General features: G+C 36.8%; 1 protein-coding gene across 2 annotated transcripts in view; it reads right to left on the minus strand.

Moving 5' to 3' along the window:
• Nucleotides 1-1,283: 1,283 nt before the first annotated feature.
• The window catches only part of LOC146001470 (E3 ubiquitin-protein ligase MIB1-like), a 58,439-nt gene continuing 40,305 nt past the window's right edge, over nucleotides 1,284-19,417 (minus strand). For both annotated transcript variants that reach the window (XM_083138838.1, XM_083138833.1), the window contains exons 6-8: nucleotides 15,433-15,489; nucleotides 14,011-14,126; nucleotides 1,284-4,946 (exon numbers count right to left, since the gene is read on the minus strand). In XM_083138838.1, coding sequence (XP_082994964.1) covers nucleotides 4,806-4,946; nucleotides 14,011-14,126; nucleotides 15,433-15,489 — 314 coding nt within the window. In that variant the 3' untranslated portion in view covers nucleotides 1,284-4,805. The remainder of the gene's footprint in view (nucleotides 4,947-14,010; nucleotides 14,127-15,432; nucleotides 15,490-19,417) is intronic.

Genomic DNA, 19,417 nt, shown 5'->3' on the forward strand with positions numbered 1-19,417 from the left:
TCTGCGTTAACACCAAGAGTGTTCTGTTACACCAAGTCTGAGTACTTGCAAGACCAAGCATGGTGTTACTTTGCACTTTACACCACACTTTTTTTTTTACAGAGTGCACAACTGCATCATTCGATCACTCATTTTGCCACACCTAATTACTCCCCTTCTCATATTTTACTACATCACTGTTCCTCAGCAGCTTTTTCAAAAGAAACTATGAAAGCACACCTGATGTCCACTTCTCCAATAATATTTTGCATTGCATTTAAAATTTTGAGCTTCATATCCAAATGGTGAACACACTCCCCTTTTGTGAGAGTATGTATTTCTCTATTTCTACAGTTTTCGATTTTCTAAAGCATCCCAGACTACATGCTGTCAGTGTGAAGGCATAAGGGCGATGTGAAGGTGACGTGATCAACAACATTGTAGAAAAAATATTAATTTCATATAAATATAATAGAATGCCAATATAAAGAAGTCTATTATTTCTTAATTAATATTATGAAACAGTACTGAGAATATTTTTCAAGTCTTGTAATGCAGGTACGGCATCAACATTTCCAAATAACTTCTATCAGGCTATTGACCAGGTCAAATCTGGAACAGTTGCCAAGATTTTGAGAGCTATCGTCATTTTCATCTTCAGGGTAGCACGACGTAAGCTCTCGAAAGCTCAGAAACTGTTCCAGAAATGACCTGCTCAATAGTCGAAGAGAATTTATTTATCATTTGTTGCCAGGAAAGCTTCAAGACTTATTTCATGTATTTTCCTATTTGTGGTCTACTAGTAATTTTTCGATAACTTGCACATCACATGATCATGAAAGAGCTCAAGATATGTACTTTCAGAGTAAAAAAGGTTTTGTTCAACTAACTTCTTTTGTTCTTTTTTCTTATTACCAAACAGATACTACTTTCTGGACGTGTCTCATATTGTGTGTTTGTGCACAATTTTAGGGAGGGGAGGGTTGTTACAGAAATTTGAAAATATGGTGAGAGGATGTGAATAAATTATGATTTACTGGAATTTCTTTTCCCTTGCAATAAGCCTTTCAGTCTGAATTTTATTGGTACATGTAAGACAATTAGCCCATCAACATATAGCATAAAATATTTAAAGATTCTGTTTTCTATAATAATTTTCCATCACAAGATAATTGTATTAATGTATGCAATGCACAGGAAAGTTCCTCCTACAAAGTTACACACAAACGAATCAAATCATTTCTCTAATTTACTGTTACAGGCTATACCTTTAGGGCGACACACATAAAAGAATATTTGCAATGCAATTGTCAAATCACTTTATTTCAATTCATAATATTACATAAAAAATAATCAAACTCAAGATGAATTATTAAGTTATATATGTAACTAATAACTAATACACTGACATGATAACAATAATAATAAAAGAAACAAAATGTGTAAATTTGTGATGATTGTAATGTTGAGTACAATTAACTTCAATGAAAAATTAAAAGGAAAGTGTTACACAAGTACAATTTGTCAATCATTTTTCAAAGAGAGACAATATGGAAGCACATGTTTAAGTAAAGCACTCAAGTTAATGATTACAGTAATATGTCACCCTTTATTACCAATACATTCATGCATATTCTTTCAAGCAAAAACAAAGTCCATACTGTTTTCAGTACATTTGAAAGCTTGCATAGATTGTGATCAAATTGAATTTCTTACGAAATGAAATGCATATTTCTCTTATTATTATTTGTAGTCAGATTCTTATTATTATGGCTGTACATTTTCAGACTATACTGCCTTACATCAATACATACACACAAAAAAATATGCAAAAAGTAGCTGATAAAATGCAGAACACAAAGAATGAATCTTTTGAAGATGTCAAGTATACTATCACCAGCAGAATAATTAGAAATGGTATATAGAATAACATATTGGTACATAATTCGTCACCATATATACAAGAATAACTGTCTGAAAATGTCATACTTTTTGTAACTAAACTTTCATGGAAAAATTAGTTTAAATAAATAACTCCCAAAAAGATTAATGATTAATGTACAAAAAATCCATGGCTGTCGGCACAGTAAAAAGGTTCAAGTAAAATTCAATTGAATAACATCTAATGAAAATCAGAATGCTGATATATACGTCAAAACAGGATGGTGTGAGTATATATTTAGGGGGTGTTAGAGTAAATATAAAGTCAAAATAGCCACAGGGTGGTCTTAAAGAAATTTTGGTGATGTGTAGTGGAAGGGGGGGGGGGGATTAGCCACTGCTTCAAAACATTAAAACTATACAAGTAAGTGGGGTTTGTTTGCAAACTTCTGACATTTATTCCTGTTACAAAATAATTTACTTCTGTAAATAGTATAGTAGTAATACCACATTAAAAACTACAGGATAACAAATGACATGTTTAGTTTCATATCTTGCAATCTAGATTTTGACAAATGGAATTCTCCTACCATGTTCAATGCAATTGTGCAACCTTATGATAAAATCACCATGATATCATATATTAATCTAATCTTTTTTGTCTGCAACAAAAACCTGCTAGAGTTCTCTGTATTCAAAGTCTATTCTAAAAAGAACCATGTACAAATTAATAGCTTGTAATTTCCTTCACATCTATAATTTATTACTCAAAAATCTAAATCTGGTTGGTATTCTAATTGGTTTCTAATTTTAAAATTTCTTGTTTTAATTTAGGAAATTCTATTTTTTACAGTTGATGCTTAACTGTATGAGGAGAAACATTATCACTCGTTAAGAGAATTCTATGTGCTATTTCATTCCTGTTTTTCTTAAAAGTTCACATAATCATCGTCGCATTATAACAAAATAGTTCAGCAGTTCATACCTGGGAAATGAATTTTGTTTCTTAAAGAGGATGTTTTGTCCACTGCTCCTAGGAGTGCTGTAATGAAGGTACACACATAGCTGGAAAACACACACTAAAATACTGTGAATCAACTCTCTATGTTTTCCCCCCACTGATGCATGTGATGTTTATTCCTAATGAGCAATTGCGACTATATTTCCTTTATAGGTCTTGAGAATTTCAGCATCAATTTTCTTAACAGACTATAGAGATAAATAAGGAAAAGGAGCCAAAGGTTTTATTAGTAGTTGCATAATTAGTGCTGAGCTAGTTAATAGCACATTGAACCAATACCTATACATAACTGATCTTATCAATTTTCACAGATAATATCTTATAACAAATTAAAATTGATCAGAATATTCATCAATGTCACTAATATTCTGAAAACCATTATACAGCCACAAAATGTTCTTTGTTTTGCATTTTTGGATCAACTTGATCCTTCTTCGGAAAGGTACAAGGAATGTGTCAGATTAGTACTGTACAATACTTCCATCATATTTTACATTGTGCAATATGTGGTTAAAAAGAGGTTAAAACATGGTTAAAAGTGTCACTTCATGGCAGCTCCAGAACACAGCTGCATATTCCACTGATGTGATTATACATTTTTAACTTAATGTAAATTTTAACCATGTTTTAACCTTTTTACTACATGTCACATTTTACTATTCAATCACTGAAAAAGGATTGAGATCGATCAAAAAAAAAAGGAATACAAAATGAAGGTGGTGGTGTGAAATAATTGTTGGTCACGGTTGGTGGACTGGTGTTTTCTGATAATGTGATTATTGGATGATTCCAGTCCTGATGGAATAGATTCCACTATAGACTTAACAGTACTCTACTTTATTTCCTCCTTTCTTGTATTGTTCATCGATAAAATTGATGCTGAAGTTCTCTCCAATGGAGAGAGTGCATGATGAACTACAATCACTCATTGGAAAAATTAGTAGATGCAGCAGTTTAGAGAGATCATTACTTAGAGCTTGAAAGAACACAGTGTGTGTTGACTAGGCATATGTGTACCTAGAATATTCTTTACCTTCTCCAAGTCGCACGAAACTAGAAAAAAATACAATAAATACGAAATAAAAACTATTTCCCAATGTGAAACACTGAATTTTTTTGGTACCTATTTCAATCCATTTATTATATTTATACCCAATGAGAACTTCCCCAGTGTATTTATTTTTATTCTATAACATGTTCTACATTACCAAACACTTCAGATTAATTACAATACTTTTTTTTTTCGGACCTGAAATTTGATTAATTTCTAAATATTACTTGTAATAGGGAGAGTGCTGTAATTAATTTTTATTCATCAACAATGACTGGAAATTACCATTTTACATTTTCTGTATTCATTTTCATTGTTTGTAATATCATTTATGGAGTTGGAAGTTTACATGGGAACAATTTTCTTGAATGTGTAGCAAGTGCAAGTTCATGTCCTTTTGATATAAATGAGCAATGCAAAGCACAATGCAATGAAGTTGCTTTATTTGAGGGTCTATTTTATATAATTCATATGCAAGGTTCTTTACAACCAAATGAATCAAAAATAATTCCTACCAAGGTTGATAAATAATGGTAATACTCTCTTCTTTCCTTCAGAAAGTGTATTTGTTGTTTGCATATGTATTCTTGTTACTGAATAACATAAATAAGAAAGAACATTTTTTCTTTCAAAAAACATAACCCCTATGGGATTTTTCATAATTAAATGTAACACAATAACGAGGTCTGCAGACATTACCAGCAGCAAACACTACTACAAGCATAAAAGTATCAATATAGACTACATTTTAACACACATGCAAAAAGTAATAATATATTGAATTAAAATATTAAAAAAAAAATATGCCTCCCACATCATAGTTGATTACAGATGTAGGAAACCTTCACCACTGAGGCGAAGGTCTCATTCAGGTCAATACAACAAAATCCTCTTCTCAACAGGTTTACGGCAGATTGGGCATTCGGACATGCGGTCTCCACACATCTGGCAAGTGCCATGTCCACATAGGAAGATCATATTCTTCAGGCGGTCCAAGCAAACTGGACACATAGTCTGAAAGAGAACTCTAATTTTAGCAAACAGGAAAAATGAAAAAATAGCACCCTCTTGTTGTATATGGAGGACACTTTATTATTACATATTTTATGACACTTTTCTGCCTCTTTAGGCAAACTGCTACAATGAGGTTGAATGATAATATGCAATACATAAAGAGACACTTACAAAGGACAGGGTGTTATGTACCTTCAAGTCTGTCTAGGAATTTATCCTACGATCCTCGTGTCATGAGCAAAAGACTCTGACAATCAGTAGTCGTGGTAAACTAAAGTCTCAATTTAACCTTAATAAAAGGTTTATTCTTCGTGTACTCACTTGCAATAATTTACAAACTTAAAGTCCTGCATCGTTATTATTCTAGATTTCTTCACAGTTCCACTATTAAATTGCCATGGATACTAAACAGTTGACAAAATAAAATGCGAACAAAGTCAACATTCCAACTAAATAACCTACAATTATACTGTAATGTCCAGGGCATTACATGGCCTCCTCCCATACAACAAAGAAAATGAGGAAACACTTGTGTGGAGGAAACTTTCTTTAATAATTTTAAATAACTTTAGGTTTCCATTTGTCTTCTTTAACGGAAATTTGTTTGAGATTCTGAAGAGGGTCATCCTCCTCTGTCTCTGGCATTCAAACCTGAACTATAGGGTGTTGAGAATTTTTCCAGGAGGAAGCACTTGGATTCAGATTACTTCTCCCATTCATGGGTGGAGTGTTGGTTTGCACTGCACATTCTCTCACACTATTGGTTTTGTGATTCCTTCTCCAATCATCTTTGTAAGGTGTCGCTCTGTGCTTGTACCAATTATTTCTTGATGGTCTGCGATTATTCTAATTGCTTGGCCTATCATTTTGGAATGTAAGGTTAGGATTTTGGTAGTTCTGAACTTCTTTCTTGCCTGGGGAAGTTTGACAAACTAGTATACCTAACTTCGGAGAATCTTTTGCTTCTCTTCCCATCTACGCAGCTCGTTCCTTCAACTATCCTGGATTTTGGATGCTTCATACCTGTCTAAGAAGCTTACTAGCTGGTATATATTAGATAGATCTCTGGTCAAAACCAGTTGCCTTATACGGTTTGCTAGATGACTTATTATCATATGCAAGAGTTCTGATTGGCTTCCCTCTCTAGTCAAATTACAGTAGCCGACATAAATCTCCCAACTGTACTCTTCTAGATTTAAGCAAGAACACTTTGTGTATTGGTTCTTTAAAGTCTGTATTTCCCTCTGCTTGGCTTCTGGAGATGCTTGCTGGTGTTTAAATGCCACACAGAATTGTTCAAAAGTCACTCACTTCCTATCATTAGCTATCAGTCCAGCTTTAGCTTTTCCGTGCATTAAGGACGGTAACCCCTTTAGGCGATATTCCATAGGCATCCACATCAAGTCCATGTATGTTACAAAGCCTTCCAAATATATTTATCCACAACTGAGTTAATTTCTCCACTGAATTTTGCAAGTGAGTTGATATCAGCCATTCAAAAATTATGACTGTAATTAGTAAGTAGGGCTAGGATTTTGATGCAAATGCATATTTTTATGGTAAGGGATAAGTAGATAGGAAAGTTTTTTACACGTAAGTGAATTAATTGGGATGCCTTTGTTAGGGCATTTTTTCCACTTTTTTGACTCTTTTTGGAGTAAAGGTCATTTTTTAAACTTTTTAAACTGTTTAAGTCATTTATCGGCTTTTTAAAAGTCATATTATGCATTTTCCTACATTTGGGTGAAAGAAGAGGCATTTTACATGCAAATGTAACTCTTTGAAGGAGAGAGGTTCCCGATTCTCGTCTCATTGCCTCAGCGCAGTTCTGAAGGACTGTGAAGAAACAAAGAAATTCTGTGCAGTATTGTTGACACAAGCTGTTGTGTAACAATTCAGCTCAGACAATGTGCTTTCCCCCCTCTATCAGTAAATACATTGTCGCATTATTTAAAAAACAAGGGGTACAAGGTTTTGTGCTTTGTATTGGACATTTTGTCAGGGAAGGAAGAAATTTGCACTCTATGGAATTGAAAGTGACTTAACAGCAAGTGATATTGTTTTTATTTCAAGTATGCTCATCTTGTGTCGGTGGAAGTCGAGATAAATTTTTCCGTGTACAAGGCTCTCTTGTCCAAAAACCGACAATCATTCACTTTTGAAAATTTGCATATGATTTTCGTTGTGTACTGCAACTCAGTACTTAAAGTGTAAAATATGACAAAAAGTGAACTTTCTTACTACCATACGCAATGAACATGTGATAGATACTGTAACGTTAATTTGTAATTTGAATTTCTATTGATAGTTTATAAATTTGTTTTACAAATCTTTCAGAATTTTTAGGTCATTTTTCTAGTTTATAGGACATTTTCTTGCATGTATAGGTCATACATGCATTTTTTTAAAAGTCATTTTTGGCAATTTTAAGGTCCTAGCCCTAGCAATTAGCATTAACAACAGGTTCATACAACTCGTCTAAAATCTTTCCATTCCTTCGGTTCTTTAAGCCAGTTTCGAGTATCAGATTGCTTGACTCATGAGAATTCTTCAGAAGATGTAGATCTTTAGTCTGACATAAATTACTATTTCTATGTAACACTACCCTCTCTTTCCTCCTAATCTCATTATCTCTATATTTTTTGTCTTGCCCTTTTACAATTTATCTCTCCTCTTTATCTTTAGCTTTTTCCTTTATCTAAGTCCAGTGCTCTAGGAGCTTCCATAAACTGCCCTTCCCTTTCTTCTTTTTTTCGTTCATGTTCTCGAAGATTTCCTGCTTGTTTTCTTTATCTTGTTTCCTTTCATCTATTTCCTCATTAGCTTATCTTGATGATCATTTAATTTATGGATCATTTCTCACCACTTTTTATCTAGTTCTTCTTTATCTGCTTTTCTTCCCTCATCTATTACTCTGTTTAAGTCATCCTTGTTGCTTTTACATTTCAAAATTAATTCTTCATTATCAAGCTCCCTACCTTCTTCCAGAAACTTTATCTTTTGAAAAATTTCTGGTAACTTGCAAATTTGATCTTCTTTATCAGGCTCTCTCTCTTTCCCATCTTTCCTTCTTTCCTCCTCCATTATTCTTATTGAACCTTACTTATCTTTCTTTCTTTCCTCTTCTAATTTCTTATCTCTTTCTTCTAATTTCCTATCTCGCTCTTCTTATTTCATGTCTAGCTCCTCTATTTCTTTCTTCCATTCTCATCTATGTTCTACAATTTCTCATTTTCCTTCTCCTCTCTTCCCAGAAAAGAAGCACTTTTTGTGATCTACTTGATAGAACTCAATGCAAACTGCACCATTACAATCCCAACAGCAATTAAGAGTATTATTTAAGATAGATTTTTAAAAGCTGCAGCAGGTTTATTAATGAATTCCCATTTTCAATAACTTACAGTCCGGTTTCATTTTTTTCCGGAAAGTAATTGACACATGCCTGTAACAATTATCACTTTCCTACTTAGGACTGGATTTAAATTCTTAACGTCCCTAGGCCAATGCAGATTTTTTTGTATGTTACATTATCAGTAAGAGAAACAGAGTCTTGCTAACAACTGTCACTGACAAATGCAAGTGTAATGTAGTAAATAATGTAAAAATATATATATATATATGAATGGCTTATTGCAGAAAGGGACCTGAGTCACATTTTTGAGGTATCGGAGTTAATTTTTTCATCTCCACTGTGTCTAGCAGCATACTGCAGGGGGGTGCATTGAGGGTTGCAAAATTAACTATTCATTATGTTGAATATTTGAGCCAACAACGGCACATTTCTTTCTTACACTATTAATATTATACGATTTTTCATTGTTTTTCTCAGAATTGTGCAAAAGTGACTCAGGTCCCTTTCTGCAATAAGCCATTCATATATATATCCAACAAAGTCCTTGTCAAAGAGCTGCCAAAAAAGTGAAATTATACTCACAAGTCGTATGTCCATGGTCAAGGAGTTGCTTTTTAACAGATCTGGAGAAACATGTATGATACTGCCCACCCAGCATCGAATAACATGAGTACCTGGGGGAAACCCTGGGGGGTAAAGGCAGTCAGGGTCGTGATGCTGATCACATCACCCCCACTCACGACCGGATCAAGAAAGTGTGGGGCATTAACCCCACACCCCCTATATGCCTTCATGGTGTGGTGCTATGCACAGGGGAACACTTTTTTTTTTACTGTTTATGGTTCCAATGTTGGGGAACATCTTTTGGGATTTTGGACATTACGGATAAAGCCTGGTTTCATCTGAATAGAATGCACAGGAAAAAAAATGCCTTTACATTAAGATAAAATCAGGGTGTAGTGTCTTGTCCTCTAGATCAGCCTTGTCAAACTCAATTCCTGACACTAGGACCACACACATAACGTTAATGCCAAAACTCTCTGAGCAGCACATCCCCAACCCCAACCCCTTGAAATCCAAATCTAAAGGGTTTACCCCTGATTGGGGGGGGGGGGTATTCCGGTGATTACTATTGAAGCATTGGTATATTATAAAAATTATATACAGTCCCCCTCCCAAGTGCTATAAATTAGAAACCACAGGGGATGCAAAAACCAGAAGGTGCAATTTCCCCTCATCCCCCCTTCATGCAGCACCCTGCTTAGAACTGAATGAGGATTAGTGTAGTAGAAATTGTAGTAAAAGTATTTTAATTATAATCCTTATTTGTTTTGTTGAATAAAATTAAACTGGAATATTTGTTCCTAGTCTGTGATACTATATTACATGTATAAATTGGTTACAATTGTGCAAACATTTTGGCAAGAAACTTTCTGTGGATTTCTCTAGTTTCGTATCCCAGAGATCTGACACATTTTTTAAAAAGAAAGTAGCTTCTTAATGTCGGCATTATGTTTTCCTGGGCAACAAACTCTTAATCAGACAAAAAATTTTTGTCAGTTATTCTTGAAATTTTGGCTGTTTTATCAATCGTTATAATGGATAACAACTGTTCACCAAGGCAAGTGCTGTGAAAATCACGAAAATTCCAGCAGCAAAATGATTTATCTGAGGATACTGCTGTGGGAGATATGAGAAAAATTGTAATTTAATAAGTTCCATTTGAAGGTCAAGACTTGCATACGCAGCATCAAAAGAAAAAGGAGCAGAGCAGTGAAAAAGAAAATTGCCATTTGCACTCTGTGAAGTCTTGAAACCTTTTTCCTTTCTTCAAATTAATCAAGTAGTATTTTTACTTTGAGCAAGTATTAACTTAAATCAGGTTCACAGATTAGCCACTGATATTCTTGGCAAGTTGGGAAATGAATATTAAATTTTATATATCCGGTCACGGAGACCTACTATAACGGCTGGGGATACGTCGGGCTGACCCCCCGACTATTCCAATACTGGTTGAAGATCTCCACGCTTAGAGGCGACGAAGGAAAGTGTGGGAGGGAGACCGGCAGTCGGTAGGTAAGCCAAGGCCCTTCATGGGCTGTCGCGCTAAGGATTAATATATTATATATATATTACTAACTGAGATAAAGGAAGACTGTAGCTTTGCAAAATAGCATCCACTTCCTTGAAAACATCTTCTGTTGTATTACGGTGAGAAATCATGCACAGCAGTTCTTCTGCCACATTGAGACGAGAATCGCATCCATGAATAAATACAGCTAACTGAGCTACCCCACAGACTTTCATCTATTGTGAGCGAAAATGCAAGAAAACCAGCAATTTTTGCTTTCAATAGTTCGTTGATATCACCTGCTAAGTCATCAATCCTCTCCTCAACTGTATTTCTGATTTATTAAAAAAAAAAGTTTGTTTTTGTTATTTGCAATCACTTTCCCGCCACTTTTAGCTAATAGCGACGATGAGGATGAGTGATAATATTCTGAAATTGATGAAGGGACACACACAAACACTCATGTCCAGGCTGAGAATTGAACCCGACCCTTGGCATCACAGGATGCTGTGTTAACCACTCCACCACGGAGGCTGACAACTGTATTTCGTGAGAAATAAATATTGTTGAATGAATTTACTTATCAGGGCACAAAATTTTCACCCTTTTCACTATTCAATTCAGAACAAAAGTAGGAAATCTCCCATTTCCCTTGAAAAAGTCTACATTCCAGTTCTATAGCTCTTTTCTTAGTACATACTACATGGCTTAAGAAGTGACATGGTTGTCTGAAACTTTTCCAAAAACTGACTCACTGGCAACAGAAAGTACGCACGCTTCCCTCCCCAAACCAGCAAGATATTCTTGTACTTCAGAACTAAACTGTCAATCAACTTGCTTAGTCGACATGACACTTACACCTTATGTACCTGTGCAGGAAAATAGCTAAATCTTGGGAAGTTCGGTTGAGTCGGCGTTTGTTTCTCAAGAAAAGAAAAAGCGGCATAACTAGAAATGTATAAATAATACTGCATGCATGAATTCTATGTAGGGCCAAGGTGGGCCGGGCCACATTCAAGGTTGCTGGACACTTTTGATGAGTGTTCTCTCTCTGTCCTCTCATCAATACTCTCATAATTTTCTTTTAGGTGTACATATATATAATACGGGTGCTTCTATTAACACCACCTGGAACACAAGTCCTGCTCCCTGATGCAACAAATCACAAAAATGCTAAATCCAAGCAGTCTAACCTACCACACGTCACAAGCAGGGAAGTATCCAGAAATAACATTTGGGGGTGGTCCAGATATGGGTGTCATAAGCCCCATAAAGTTTTAAATTAAGACAGTGTTAGAACAGTGATATATTAATAATACTATCCTATTAAATATTAATAATTATAATTTCTAGACATGCACACACTGACAAATAGTGTTTTTTTACTGCCTGGCACATAATGCAATATATTGTTTCTAGTATTTCACCACTGCATGTATTATTCTGACAAAAAAAAATACTTACCCCCCTCCAATGATAATGTCCTTAAACACTTTCTTTTCTTTATCTAATTGATTAAATATGGTGCATTTAAGGTTTAAAATTTTTACATATATTTTGAAAACATATATTAATGTTGAATTTTACATTGTTTGAAGGGAAAAAACCCCCCCAAAAAATCTCGATGGCGTGGCCTGCACCCTGTGGGCACCTCTGCTGATACATAAGAACTTTTAGTGGATATTATTTTCAGAATCCATAAACCATACACACACAGAGAATTGTTCTGTATCTGCTACATCATGTGTCTCATCGGGAAGTATTTTTATATAGCATTTTCAATTATTATTTTTTTTTGGGGGGGGGGGGTCCGAACCCCCTGGACCCACCACATGGATACACCCTTGGTCACAAGAAAGAATAAGAAAAGAAAAAACACAACAACAACTTCCAGTAATAACCCTGCTCCCATGTGTTTATATGAGTAGATTATACAGGTCAGGTTTGGTGATGTTAGTGTTTTGATTAATTAATTATTGTTTTTGTTATTTAGCTTGCCACTTCTATCTAATTGCAGCGATGAATGATGGTATGATGAAATTGATGAAGGGTCACTCACAGAGAACAGCCATACGTAGGCTACCTAGTCATATCATAAATACTGGCACAACTTTGGTGGCTGGCTGGACACCTTCAGGGCAATGGCAGCACTTGCCCACAGGGAGCTGTAAGACCTGTCATTGTGTGGTGTGCTGTGGACGGCTGAAGGTGATTGTGATACAGGTCAGGATGATATGAGGCGAGTATGAAAATCAAGTGGCTGTCATTGCACTGCATAAGCTAGAGAAAGCAGTAGGTGAGATTTTCAAACTTCTCCATAAGCTTCAAATCTCAAAGAGATTCATTTATCGCACTATCCAGCGATACACTGAAACTGGAACTGTGAACGACAGGCCCAGGGCAAGGTGGCCTCGAACCGTACGGACGGCATGTGTGCAACGAAAGCCTGTCAGGAGACAGTCAGTGTTGGCTCAGGGACACAAGATGTCCAAAGTGTCCATTTCTCGTGTGTTACGTTGTGACCTGAGACTGCAAGCTTACAAACAACGTTCAGGTCATTTCCTTACTGATGCGTTAAACTGTCAGAGGTTGATCAAAGCAAAACGCCTACTTACGCAGTATGCAGCAAATGAGCACACATGAATCCGTTTCACCGATCAAAAACTGTTCAATGTTGAGGAGGCATTCAATGCCCAAAATGACAGGGTATACATGCGAGGAGTTCACGAGAAGCAGCTGACAAGGCTCAGAGGGTTTATCATCCAGTGTCAGTTACGGTGTGGTGGGGAGTGAGCTACGAGGGCACCACTGAGCTGCATTTCTGCGAACAAGGCATCAAAACATCGGCCAAGGTGTACCAAGAGACTTTTCTTGAGGGTGTGGTCAAGGGTCTCACGAACATCCTCTCTCGCAGTCAGGCCTGGAGTTTACAGGAGGATTCGGCACCAGCCCATAAGGCTAAGACGACTAGCAGTGGCTCCAGACGAACGTGCCGGATTTCATTTCCACTTCTGATTGGCCCTCTGGTAGCCGTGATCTCAATCCTCTAGACTACAAATTGGGGGTCGTGCTTCAGAAAATGGCATGCAAGAAAGGATACCCCAACATGGCCTGTTTGAAGCATTCTCTTGTGAAAGCAGTGGCGGATTTCCCTGTAGATGTCATGCATGTCAACACAGACTAAAGGACTGTGTGCATGCTAAAGGTGGTCATTTTGAGTAGATATGAGTGTTTTGTGTTCCTCACATACCCATGTACCATACATTATATGGATATTACACTATCCCTAACCATCTTGTATCTATTTCCTGCAAACCTTGTGACAGTATGTACGATATGACTAGGTAGATTAAAACCAGAGTCCCCCTGGCATCATAACAAGCTGTGTTAATTACCCTACCATGGAAGTCAGCTATTTTAGTGTGGGTGGAGTTTGTGATGCATGTGTGTGATGCCTAACACAATGACATTTGACATAACCATTAAACAAAAATCAAAAGTGGATTTCCTTATTGGCTGCTGTCAAATGAGAAAAGTTAATGAAAATCCTGCATGGCGGGGTTATGTTCACAGATTGAGAACTTTCCTAACACCTATGATACCAAATGATGATATTTTTGTGGATATATTTGAGCACTAACCTGTTCCTTGATGTCCTGCAACTGCTGCTGCAGCTTCTGAATATCTGAATTGGATGTGTCTCTGCTTCCGTTGTTCATCAGGGCACCTGTGAGAGTCACTGGGTCTGGAGGTGCAGCTGGAAATAATAATTTAAAAAAATGTACTCACTGCTTAAGTATTTCGGAGCACCTATTCCTGTCAACCATGGAAATCCAGACAACAATTCTGAATCATCCTGTATGACAGTAATTATTGTTTATTAACTATTTAACATAAGCAGTCTTTCAACTTACGTAACCACCATGAGAAACATGCTTAAATATTACTACAAAAAAATTTAGTGTACATATTTCAAATTACATACATAAAACTATTTAACAAAAACTAGTAACTAGCAGCAATTTAACATGTTCCTTGATTTAACATTTCAGGAGAATACATGACCTATTCATTAGATGTTTATTTGTCCAATGAAGGGAGTTGGTGGGTTGGTTGATTGGTTGATTTAGTGTTTTAAAACCACTTTATGCACAGTAGGGCTAATCGGACTGGTCCTAGAGTTTAAAGTGGAATTGTGCATCCACGGGGTATCGAACCCGGGACCCCTTGATTACAAGGCGACGACGCTACCACTGCGCCATTGGAGAGGCCCAATGAAGGGAGTACATGTTCTCCTGAAACATCACATCAAGCCATAAATTATGAGAGAGAAACTCTACAATGCAAGCATTATGTAGATACAAGAAGAATTATACTGATCGCATTTCCAACTGGCAGCTGGGAAAGAATGAATCAGCGATCAGTTGAATTCTCTTCGACTGACATCGGGCATTTTCGAGTCACAAGGCACTGAGAGTTCGTGGCAGAATGAGAGAAATGAGTGTTGGATACACAGAATGTTGCCAAACGTACTGTAAAACAGGAAGGAAGGGGGGAGGGAGGGAGGGAGGGAGGGAGGGATGAGAGAGAGAGAGAGAGAGAGAGAGAGAGAGAGAGAGAGAGAGAGAGAGAGAGAGAGAGACACACACACACACAGTTGATCGACGCCATTACTGGATAAAAGTTGTACTATAGTACATGGAAAATTAGTACACAAAATATCACTGTACAAACAAATAACAACTGACAAAACCAGATGTACGCTTGGCAATGTTGTAATGGGAGAGCGATGTTACCCCTACAACTGAGGTTGTTGACACTCATCGAGCCACACACCCCGACAACGACTGGTGGACAGATAGAGCAATGTAGCAAAATGTAGGTCAGCTGGCAGTTGGGGCCACGATCAGTGTAGCAACTACAGATATACATTTCTACACTTCTGCATATGTAAATGTTGTTTTGGTACTGGAACTAAATATGGATTCTTTGGTATATAATAAAAATAATGCCTTGAAATAGCCTACCAAAAAAAGAAAAAAGAGGAAATGGAAGATACTTACCGACAGGAGCAACTTCTTCTTCCTCTTCATTTTCTATCGGACTTTCACCAGTCATTCCTAAAAAAAAAACAATTTACATTATCCCTTTTTCAATATTAATAATTGGGTTGCAAGATGCATAAAACAGGGTTGTTCAAGGTCCAGGAACCCATAAATTCTAATGGGTTCTATTGGATTCCGCTGCAGGACCGGAACATTTTTTCTCACACAATTTAAATTCGGTCCACGTTGCGTATTGCTTCGTTGAAAAAAGGTTCCTGGACCGTATTTAAATTGATGTGATTAAAAAGGTTCCTGGATGAAATTGAAATTCTTCCGGAAAAAGGTTCCTGGACCGAATTGAAATTCATTCTGGGAAAAAAAGTTCCTGGACCGAATTGAAATTCATCCGGAAAAAGGTTCCTGGACCGAATTGAAATGCTTTAAATATGAAAAGGTTATACACTGTCTAGAACTCATTTACGTTTGCTGATTTTCTCTCCCAGTCCGGAATTGAAATTATTTACAATTCCTGGGCCAGGGTTGACCGATTAAAAGTTGCCTTCTAAAAATGTCCGCAAGTACGTTTTACATTGGAATGTCATGCTGCTGTTGTAGAAAGCGTAGCACAGGGAATAAATAATAACGCTGTTGTTCTCTCGTGGGCCAGGTTCAAAAAAACCCTTGTCGAAGAGTTACTGTAACGCAATGGACTATATTAGCATGGCGTCACATTGAGCTCAAACAAACCCATTACGTGTTGCTCCAGCATCCGATCCAGGAACTGCAGCCAATACTAGCCGACCAGCAGATATCACAACAGGGACAGGTAGTGTTGCCAGAGGTGTTGCTACAACCAAGTGAAGGAACACGCGCGAGAGAATGGGGCTAAATGGAGCAGGTTAATGTAACTGCAGCGTTTTCGTTTTGCCCATTTCTACCTTGTACCTTAGAATCTCAACATTGATCAATCAGCTGTGCCTGTTCGTGCGTTGTAAAATTGTTGCACTGCCAAAAGGTCATTCCTGTTTCAGTGCGTGTTTGATTTCATGATGAAATGGAAAACTGTACATAGTGAAAGCAGAGACGAAATATTTAACACTGTTGAATATTTGGAGGGAACATAGCTACAAAGCACACAGTGACTGCAGTAATAATATGGATAAGGTGCAAGGGGGAAAAAATCTGAAGTACGAAGCAGGCCAGTGTGGACTGTGAGAGTACTGTCATTTTCTTTAATATTTTTTATGTCTTCTCTTGATTTCGCTTGAGATTGTTGGTTTGGTCAGTCGGTCATTAGAAATAAACAACTGCTAAATAGATAACAACTGATTTTCTGCTTGTGGTCATTGGACCGGATACCTTGTTTGCAGGAGTGGCAGGCACCTGGACGAGGTCAAATTTTGGTACCCCTACTTTCTACTCTGATCTTCCTAATTTGCACCTTCCTCCAATATAAATCATAACCATGTTACATATTTACGGTTTTAATGATGAAAAATAATAGCCTTATTTTAAAAATTCTTTAATGCTGTTAAAGAACACGTTTATTGTAGGCATGTGTTTATTTAATACCTACATAATGGCATCAAAACAACAATAATCTCTTAGCTTAAATTGCTGGTTGATTTTACAATATACTTATTAAGCTATTCCGCAGTAGCTTCAATTAATTCTTGTCAACAATAAATCCAACTCTTTTTAAAACAAATAGCCACGCAGCCGGTGCAGGCACATAGTGGTTCAGACCCCTCTTTAAGCTGTAGATCACCTCTATTTGGTTTTCTGTGTATAAAATGGACTTAAAATAAACTCACACTTAGGATTTGGCTCCAATCAAGGAGGATGCCCTGGGTAGTCACCCGACCCTGCTTGTTCACGATTATCAGTGGAGAGGGAGAAAGTTTTACTAAATATTTTGCAAATCGAGTATAATATTCAGGGTGGCTACAGAGAAGCAGAAATGAAATTCCCTGACTTTTTCAGGTTTCCCAGGACAAATTTTGCATTTTTTTCCCTGACAATTTTGAACTAAATGCACGTATTTATACATGGAAAATAAACTCAGGTATGGGCTGTATTAAGTATCTATATTAGCTTCCAAGAAATTGACTTAATTTCTCTATCATTTATATTCGTGCTGAAAAATAGTGAATTTGAAAAAATGTTACAATTCACAAGCTAGGGTGGGACTTATGTAGGGCTTTTCTCATATGCAAACAGGCTTAAATAAAATATTTCATTATTTTTAAAGTTATGACTAAATTAGATTTGAGTAAATTAGTTGTTTTTAATGAAGACATTTTGTAATTTCTCATTCTTCTAAGCCTTTCTTGTTATTAAATGTTGATATTTCACCTTCCGCTTGCAAAAACCATGACTGCAAACTTATTTTCGAAGCATTAACGCTTTTATCCTATGTCTCTTTTCTATATAAAGCAAACAAACAACTTAATCCATGCACACATGATTGATTTTTATTTCATTTTTGATTTTGATTTGATTTATTTTACTTCGCTTTCTTGTGCCACTTTTGCCTATTTTTTGCGAAGATGGGGATGAGTGTTGATATGATGAAATTGATGAATAGACAGTCACAAACATCCATGCTCACGCCGGGATTCGAACCCGGGACCCCACACATGATTGAGACATTGGTATGGTGAATTCGTGGCTTGTTTGATGTGAACATGGCAACATGCAACACATGGCGTCCGCTTGGCATCTAAAACCATAAAATATCTTAAACCTGCTTCTCGGGACTAAACATTCTGAAAATGAAGCAATGGAATTGTACAAAACAAAGTGTTATATTACCTTAAATTATGAATGAGACTTTTGTTTCAGTACAAACATTCACAGTATATCCAAGTACCATGAAACTGACAACATGCTGTTACCTATATTTCCAGCAAAAAGTGTGTGTGCGTATGTGTATATACAACTTGTATATACATAATATTAAAAACTTAATGCAAGGAATTTATAGTAGGGGAATCTACTGCACTGCACAGGCATCTGATTTTGCTAATCAGACAGAATAAGATAAGAACATGCTGTTAATAACAGCGTCTGAAAGTTTATATATGAGGCACATCCAGAAAGCAAGTTCCGATATCATTGAAAATCTGCACAAGTGGTTGGAGCATGATGCGCAGATGCAGATAGGAAGAGGTGGTATGTGTCTGTAATGTGGTGCAGTCGCATTGTTGTGAAGGGAGTAGATTTAAGAACAGTGTTATACCAGGGCCAAGCTATCTCCTGGCTGTATTCACAGTGCAGAATGGTTATTTTGGCAAAATCCTTTTTCCCTACTGACCACTGCAGGGAGGAGGAATTCTAAGCATGCCGATTGTTGATCAAAGATGGGGGGCAGTAGTAGGCCTAATTGGCTGTTTGACTGCAAGTCTCTTCGTAGGTAGAACTGACAACAGCGGGTCACTGCCATAAAGATGGATCCCATGGCAGGAGTTAGCTTGGTTGATTGATTGAACTCTATTAGAAAGATGGCAGTTCTCAAATACAGACTGCAAGCTGTAATCACATTTTTGCACGATCAGAAGCAGATGCCGGCAGAGATCCACCGGAACTTCTGAGAAGTGTATGGACTGGATGCCATAAGTGACAGTATGTTCAGATGATGGTGCAGATCATTCATGGAATGTAGACCCATCATGCACGACCCTACATACCTGGGCTCTTTTGCATCACTTTAAGTGGGAGCCCCGACCTCATGCACTACGACTTTCATCTCTTTCTTCAGCTGAAGCGGTTTCTGGCAAAACAAAAGTCTTGACAGTAACACTGCTGTACAGATGGTTCCGCTTTTTGGAGGCAGACACATGATAGGGACATACAAAATCTAGTGGCACACCAACAAATACCAGAAAAAACGGTGATGAATATGTTGAAAAGTAAGTTATGGGTAACTGTAATTAATACAATAAAATGTCAATTATTACCGAAGTTTGTGTTTTAATTTATGACTAATTGGAATGTATTTCCT

Source organism: Lepisma saccharinum, chromosome 1, assembly GCF_977018435.1.
Source record: "Lepisma saccharinum chromosome 1, izLepSacc3.1, whole genome shotgun sequence".
NCBI classification, from domain to species: Eukaryota; Metazoa; Arthropoda; class Insecta; order Zygentoma; family Lepismatidae; genus Lepisma; species Lepisma saccharinum.